The 8,602-nt window shown below is 35.6% G+C and overlaps 1 protein-coding gene across 1 annotated transcript; it reads left to right on the plus strand.

Annotated features, from left to right (window-relative positions):
- Positions 1-3,865: 3,865 nt before the first annotated feature.
- LOC145948470 (uncharacterized) lies at positions 3,866-8,128 on the plus strand. Its single transcript, XM_083058161.1, has 5 exons — positions 3,866-3,884; positions 4,209-4,941; positions 5,028-5,073; positions 7,735-7,784; positions 8,032-8,128. The coding sequence occupies exons 1-5, from the start codon at positions 3,866-3,868 to the stop codon at positions 8,126-8,128; spliced, it is 945 nt and encodes a 314-aa protein (XP_082914287.1).
- The last annotated feature ends 474 nt before the right edge of the window (positions 8,129-8,602 follow it).

Here is an 8,602-nt window from a genome sequence, read left to right on the forward strand (position 1 = left end):
AACCTGTAGAGGAGATTTTCCTTTTCCTGAGGGGCCTTTTTTCGAAATACAGATTTTACACGTTTTGCACCATTCTTCGACATCTTGTTTACAGGTTGCCCAGAAGAAACGTTTCCGAATTCTCTCTAAAGTTTTATTAACTCCAAAATGTTCTCCTGTTGGAGAATCATGCGCCTCCTCCAAAATTTCTTTGACTCGCTCTCGAGGCACTACAAGTTGAAGAAAACTTGATCTTAGGTTTGGAGCTTCCCATTTTCTATAAAGAATTCTATCTTTCAACACCAAGGAATCCCAATACGACCAGTATATCTGAGTTGAAACATCTTTCCTGATAATTTCCGAACGTGGCGGACGTACTCCCGTTTCCTTGGCACAAAGAACAAATTCGATGTTAGGATCTTGTCGCTGAGCCTCACGCCAATTCTCTAAATTTTTGCCTTCCAGCACAATGCGAGCAACTGTTTGTTCTTTTTCTTCCAAATTTTTCTTTTCTACCTTTGCACAATATTGGCAACCGCTTGTCTCACACAGTCTTCTGGATAAATCCATCAGCATTCTTGTGAAAAATTCCCTTTCAGTAGATATACTAGGCCGATTCTAACTAAGGGGCAATGAGGGGGGTGAAGGGCGAGGGGAACCCATGGCGCGGGGGAATGACGTCACACGGGGAGGGGGAATGACAACACGCGGGGAGGGGGAAACGTCCGCGATGTACCGCGAGGGGTCCGCGGGGAGGGGGAAGCGTCCGCGATGTACCGCGAGGGGTCCGCGGGGTGGGGGAAGCGTCCGCGATGTACCGCGAGGGGTCCGCGGAGAGGGGGAAGCGATTGCGATGTTGGTGCGGGGTCCGCGGGGAGGGGGAGGCGTCCGCGAAGTTAGGGTCCGCGAGGGGTCCGCGGGGAGAGAGGAAACCACGAAAGACCACGTGAAGCTTTACGGGTGAGGGGTCCGCGGGGAGAGAGGAACGCGAAAGACCGCGTGGAGCTTGAGTGGTGAGGGGTCCGCGGGGAGAGTGGAACGTGAAGGAGATGATGCGAAGGAGAGCGCGAGGCGCACGCGAGCGAGATATCGCAAGAGAGGCGTATATGCAAGAGCGAGAGAGGTAGCGGAGCGAGAAGATGACGCGAAGGAGAACGCGAGGCGCACGCGAGCGAGATATCGCAAGAGAGGCGTATATGCAAGAGCGAGAGAGATATCGGTCGCGAGATGATGCAGCGAAGGAGAGCGCGAGGTGTTCGCGAGAGAGAATTTTTAATAATATTTTTTAAATAATAATAATAAGATTTTAATTTTAATATGAGGAAAGAAGAGAGGACCTATTCTAAAATAAATACATATGATTTAATATTAATAATAATTTTTAATTAATATATATATTTACAAAATATGTGTGTGTGAATTTAAAAATTTAAAATATAAAAATATAAAATATGAAAAGAAAAATATATATAATCAAAAATAAAAAAAGTATATAAAATTAAAATATTAAATTTAAGTAGCTGGATAATGGTGGGGCGGCCGAATGACCCTAATGCGAGGTGCTGCGAGAAGCGGAGGCGACGGCTGGGTGGGGACTCCTGCACAACAGAAAATTTTTATTAATTATTTTAATAATTTTTAAAATTAAAAAGAAATACTTACAACAATTATTCATTCTCAAAGAAGTCTCCATGCTCACAAGGAAATTGCGATATCTTGGATCAACCATTAAATAAATTATGAGATATTTGATTATGTAGAGTAGCTGTATGACGTTTTCTCAAACCTATTTCTCGTCCATGTATCATCTGGACGATTGAATTCACCGGAGTGTGCGTCGAAAGCGCAGGAACACTGGTATCTACGCTTAAGTAACATTTGCGTAGAAATTTTCTTTTTCTTTCAAGTCGCGCGATTCGAGCTGTCCGTGATTGCAAATTTTTAATTAAAAAGTTTTTCGGGTTTATTGTCAGGTCTACAAATGTCAATAGTGCTTGTGAGCATTGTCCTTCTAACAAGTCGATACATTCATCGCAATCTAACTCCCAGAACAGATAACCCACTTTATCACTTTCACTCGGACGCATTCCTCCCCTTAAAATGTTTTTTTCCAACGCAGCAGCAATTTTTAACACAAGTTCTTCCTGTGATGCAATATATTTAATCAGAGTTACCATCTTCACAGCACTTGCAGAATTATATATTTTACGTTTAATGCTTTCACACAACACTTGAGTACAAGTCTGCTACTCTATGACACCATACACATTTATAATGTTGCTCCCCTCTTGATTTTTAATTCTACATCTCTCTTGTTCTAACTGGAGTATCATGTCTCGGCTAGCTCATCACTTTTTAAATCTCCAGAGAACGAAGAAATAGTTTTGTCAGCTATATCTTATTGGGAAAGAAATAATTAAACACAGATTAACAGTAAAATAATTTTTATTTGTTACAAGCATTATGAAGAATATCTTTTACAGCACAAGCTAATAATTCACAATCAATAAGTGAATCGCTGTCAAACATAGGGCTTTCACGTATCATTTTTGCGGCATTGCTCACATCGCAGATATTATCAAGTTGTAAAATATTTACAAATTGTTTAAACTTTTCAGTAACAATATGCAGATTTTCACACAACCAGGAATACATATGATCTATACATTTTTTTAAATTAAATAAACGTAATAAAGTTGATGGTTTCATGTATAAAGTATTATTAGATGATATAATCTTTATAATTTTTGAAGTAGACATGTTAACCAATTCAAGTGTCAGATCACAAATCCATAGCGGAGTTTCAGTTAACCGCTCAATATCCGCTTGTTTCTGCATTAGCGATTTCCATGTTTCGATAGGCAATATTATTTGATTGCCTCGATTATCGCCAATAGCCAATTCCACATAAGATATGACTCCAACACAAATTCCTATTTCCAAATACTTGTATGACGTAGCAGTCAGGGCGTATCTTCTTCCAAGTATACGAACGGCACGATGAGAGGAAGCGCTATAAAAATTGTGATTATTTAAAAATCATTATTTAAAAATCTTTATTTAAAAATCATTATTTGACAAAAAAGAATCGAAACTTACTTATCACATTTCTTCATGCACAAAACATCACTATCCTGAATTCTCGAAGCGTAATAATTCATGCTTCCGGCAGAGTACATTTTAAAAGAACCTTTCATATAAGTGATTGATACAATACTAAATCATTATTACAAGTTTTTATTGATACAATGCAATGGGGTGGGGATTATTGCTGACGCAATATTATTTTTAACCAATCATCAAAGCGCCGCTGCAAGGCCGCGATGACATCATCCTCAACGAAAAATTAGATGTAAAATAATGCAACATATCCAAAATTTCATGGCCAATGCACGGCTGCTATGACATCATTCGTACGTGACAAAATCACAATTATCCGATTTGCAATATGTATCACGAGCGCCAATGTACGGCTGCTATAACATCATCCTCAACGAAATATTAAATGTAAAATAATGCAACATATCCAAAATTTCAAGCGCCGATGCACGGCTGCTATCACATCATCCTCAGATGAAATATTAGATGTAAAATAATGCGACATACCCAAATTTTCAAGTGCCGATATACGGCTTCTATGACATCATTTGTACGTGACAAAATCCCCAATTTTCGATGTACGGCTGCTATCATTTGAGATGAATCTCGCGAAATGTGCAAAAATGTATCAATTTCAAGGTCGATGCATCATTCGTACGTAACAAAATCACAAAGTTAAGTGCAACATACTTGAGTGCCAATGATCTCTACAATCAAATAAAAATGGTTGTAAGGAGGCATACTATGTTAGTATCATTGTCAGAGGTTCAGCAAGAGCATCTCAAAAATGGCGCTAGAAGAAGCAAGTTTGTTGGAGCAAGCCACAAGGGTGAATTCGGTGGAAGAATATATTGTGTGGGAGCAGCAATGTGACGAATACATCGAATCATTGGAAGAACAAAGCCGAATCAAACGCCCACGGTTAGCGATCGGAGTTCGACAATCGCTTGTCGCTCAAATTGCTCGTCTGGAAGGGTTGAAAAATTCGGTACGCAGACGTTTTGTACACGCAGGTGCCGTAAGCAGTTCGCGAGACATCGGACTCATATGGCGAGAGATTGATACGGCGTTCGAGAGCCGCATTTGACCGGTGCAGTAATAAACAGCAATCGAACCTCGTCAATTTCTAGAGGATGCCAAAGACATTGTGATCGAACACGTGCAAAAAGTGTTGCAAAAACACACTAGTGTAAAAGTGAACACTATATTTAATGGAGAGTTTGTGTTAGGCGATAAGCGCGCTAATAAAAGTGTCAACACTAAAAACTTTGAAATCTTTCGCACCTCCGATTTATATGATTGGTACAAACGCCGCGTTATCGAGCCCACACTAGCATCGCTAGAAGAATTTCAAGAACGTGATAGTGGTTGGGCATTGTCGCGAATAATCAATTTGATTATAAATATAAACAAGTATAATCCAATGCGCGCGGGATGTCACATTAAATTGCCGCGAGAAATAATGAACAAAAGAGCAGTAGTGAACGTGCAATCTAAAGACAATGCATGTTTCGCGTGGACGGTGGTCGCTGCTCTGCATCCAGTTGCAAAATATAGTGAGAGAACGTCGTCATATTCGCACTATACGACGGTGTTGAATCTCCAGGACATTGAGTTTCCGATGACGTTGAATCAAATTAAGAAATTTGAAATGGCAAATAACATCTCAATCAACGTGTACAGCATCGAAGAAAAAAACATTGTCCCAATACGTCTCTTGGAGGAAAAGAAAGACAGACACATCAACCTGCTGTACGTGCATGATAGCAACAGCGTTGGACATTTCACATGGATCAAGAATTTATCCCGACTTGTCAGCTCGCAATTGAGCAAAAACAATGACAGAAAATATATCTGCGATCGGTACGTATATTTATTGCAATAAAATTATATATTAAATAATCATAAAATAATTATAAAGTGTTTATAATTGCTATTATCTTTTACAGATGCTTGCATTACTTCGGGTCTGAGGACAAGTTGCAGACACATATGGTAGACTGCGGAGAGATGAATGACTGCGCTATCCGATTACCGAGCGATAAGGACAAGTGGCTATCGTTTAACAACAACACCAGGAAAGAGCGACTTCCATTTGTGGTGTATGCCGACCTCGAATGTGTTTTGGCAAAGACCGAAGAAGAAAAAAATTATCAACATCATCAAGTATTTTGTATAGCTTATTATGTATATTGCTCGTTTGACAATTCATTATCCGCGTATCACTCTCATCATAGCGCCGATTGCGTTTCATGGTTCGCCGAACAACTAAAAAATTTAGCACAACGCGTAAAGACCATTTTAAAAAAACGTAAAAAAAGGGCGCCAAGTCCACACTCCATGTGAAAAAGTGTTATACAAAAAACAGTGTTTTTAAATTATTGTAAAAAAACTTAATATTTCTAAAAAAAATAATGATATCAAAAAATTGCGCCAAATAAATAAAAATTTATGTTTTATAAAAAATATATTTGTTTTATTATTTTAAATATTTAAAAAAAGTTACTCAGCCAAATATAAATGTGTATTTTGCAATTATTATCTGATCTGATATAAAATTTATCACAGAATCATCTTTGTATTTTTAAGAATGATGTATCTGCACAGTCAAAACGATTTAGACCCGGTATTGAAACAATTAAAATGACGAACAAAAACTTGGCGTGCCCGGGTCGGGGCACTAAAATGACATAAATTTCGTAATAAGATTGCTTAAAAATTAATTTATAAAATTTATTTTTTAAAGTAATAATTTGTAAAGTAATAATTAAAGTAAGATTTCTTAAATTTTTTAAAAATATTCCACATTGAACGATGTAATTGCGCTACTCGTCTCTTATAATTTTATATTTCAAACTTTATTTGTTAAGCTTGAAATATATTCTTACATTAAATACTAGAATTTTAATTAATTTGTTGATATTTTACATTTTATGCTATATTATGCTAAGATTATGTATTTGTGATTAATTTTATATATATATTTTATTTATATGCAGATACTTGAAGATTGCATGTCAAATTTAATTTTAAAATATTTAATTTTTAACGCCCCGACCCGGGCACGCCAAGTTTTTGTTCGTCATTTTAATTGTTTCAATACCGGGTCTAAATCGTTTTGACTGTGCAGATGCATCATTCTTAAAAATACAAAGATGATTCTGTGATAAATTTTATATCAGATCAGATAATAATCTGCAAAATACACATTTATATTTGGCTGAGTAACTTTTTTTAAATATTTAAAATAATGAAACAAATATATTTTTTATAAAACATAAATTTTTATTTATTTGGCGTAATTTTTTGATATCATTATTTTTTTTAGAAATATTAAGTTTTTTTACAATAATTTAAAAACACTGTTTTTTGTATAACACTTTTTCACATGGCGTGTGGACTTGGCGCCCTTTTGTTACCTTTTTTTAAAAAGGTAAGTTTTTTTAATGATATCATTCATTTTTGTAGTATATATTTATTTATTTTTAAACAAAGAAGCAAAGATATGAGTTATTATCAAATTCGTATGATTTTTTCTTTCCTTTTTTTATTTTACTAGACCAAAACAAGCGCGCGTTAAGCGCTTACAATTTTACATTTAAAAGAGTTATATTTTCAAAAAAATAATATAAAGTTTGTTGATAGAAATCAGTTGATAACTGTCAAAAAAATTAACCGAGTTTAAAGTATTATAACATGTATATTATTTAAAATATATTATTTTAATTTTTATAACACATTATTTCAAAACTTAATTAGGAATTAACGTTTTAATCAACTGATTTCTGTCAAAAATATTAATAAAACGTTAATTTGCTAATTAAATTATAAAATAATAATACGTTAAAAATATAAAAATAGTTCAATGTTGTATATAATATGTCATAACACCTTATCTTCGATTATAATAATTTTTGATAGAAATTAAGAAGGCAAATATTCTAAGACTTATAGTTTTTTATATTTTAGAATTTCAATTTTGAAAGTTATTCGCGAAAATTGAAAAACTTGCATGTATATATAGTTGTGCTCAATTCTACAATATTTGTTTATTTCAAAAAGAGCGTTAAAAATATTTCTAGCAAATAATTCAATTGTACATACACGCGAATACTCTTTCGCATGTAGGAAAGACTACAAAATTAATTATAAAAAAGAGACTAATTGTGAACGCGTTAAAATTTCGTACATCGCAGTCGGCGGTAAATGTGTATTATAACGGCAACCTCTCCGTTTTTCTTGTAACTTTTATATTTTGTTTATTTTGGTCTCTAAATAAGATTCTGAGAAGGAAAATCGTCGCTCATGTTCCATTTATTTTTAATTAATTTTTTTAATTTCTCAATGTCGGTAAGTAAAAAAATAATAAAAAATGATAATTTATGGATATTTCTCTCTCTCTCTCTCTCTCTCTCTCTCTCTCTCTCTCTCTCTCTCTCTCTCTCTCTCTTTTTCTGAGAGAAGACGTGTCAAACATCGCTCTGCAAAAGTGATAACTTTTAAGTGGTTATATAGTGAGGGAGAGTGGCGAAAAAGTATTGAAGTAATAGTTGCATAGACCGGGAATAGACATGAGTGTTATCTAACAGGAATATGCTGATTTGTGAGCGTGAGAGTTATATTTCTTGTATGAGGCATCGAGATTTCACGCGACAGGTAGACATTAAAGGTGGACACAAAGCGCTGACGTGTGAATTTGGACAAAGGTAATTGACCGCCTATGCTGATATTAACAGCTTCGGCCGGTAATTATCGATATGAACGATGAATATGACGAGTATCGATGCTCGGCATGTAAGAAGGCAATAAAAAATCAGGTTGTTGCATGCAAATCTTGTATTAAACTGTTTTACCATCCAGGATGTGCAAGTAAACATAAAATTTATGATAGAAATCGCGAACTGGTGTCGTGTCCTGGCCCATTTGAGAAATTTACAATTGAAAGTGAAGCAGATATGAAGAAGGCACCGACAGCAGCGGGGAGCAGCAGGGAAAGACAAGGATCTACAGGATCTACGGGTTCGTTTACGACATCAAGCAGTGGAAATAGAATATCAGGAGCGAGTGGATCATCGAGTATTGACGTAAAAATAGATTGGCTTGTAAAAACTGTGAAAGAAATAAAAGACGAAACAGCATGTAAGAAGGAAATTAAAATGATGGTTAAGGAAATAGTTCGAGAAGAATTTGGAAGTATTAAACAAGAACTGGAAGACTTGAGAAGAATTATACAAGGAGGAGCGGGTGGACTGGCAGGAGGAGCTCAAAGATGTTATAGTGAAGCAGTTAAAGAGAAGAAAAAAGAAAATATTATAATTGTCAAACCCAAGGTGCAACAGGAGAGTGAAGCAACTAAAAAACTGATAAAAGAAAAGGTAGATATCAAGAATATGGATATGGGAATAACGAAGTTAAAAAAAGGAAGTAAGGGAACAGTGATTCTCGGCTGTGAGACTGGAGAAGAAATGGAAAAGCTAAAGGCGACAGTACAAGCCAAGCTGGGCGAGAATTTTAACGTTACTGT

This window comes from Prenolepis imparis, unplaced genomic scaffold (assembly GCF_030444845.1).
Source record: "Prenolepis imparis isolate NDT839.2.m4 unplaced genomic scaffold, iyPreImpa1.0 SCAF_409, whole genome shotgun sequence".
Classification (NCBI taxonomy): domain Eukaryota; kingdom Metazoa; phylum Arthropoda; class Insecta; order Hymenoptera; family Formicidae; genus Prenolepis; species Prenolepis imparis.

Excerpts from the sequence above, each read along its gene's own strand:
- LOC145948470 (XM_083058161.1), top strand. Across the intron at positions 5,074-7,734 it reads ACAAGTTGCAGACACATATG|GTAGACATTAAAGGTGGACA; the intron begins GTAGACTGCGGA and ends TTCACGCGACAG. Across the intron at positions 7,785-8,031 it reads ACGTGTGAATTTGGACAAAG|ATATGAAGAAGGCACCGACA; the intron begins GTAATTGACCGC and ends AAAGTGAAGCAG.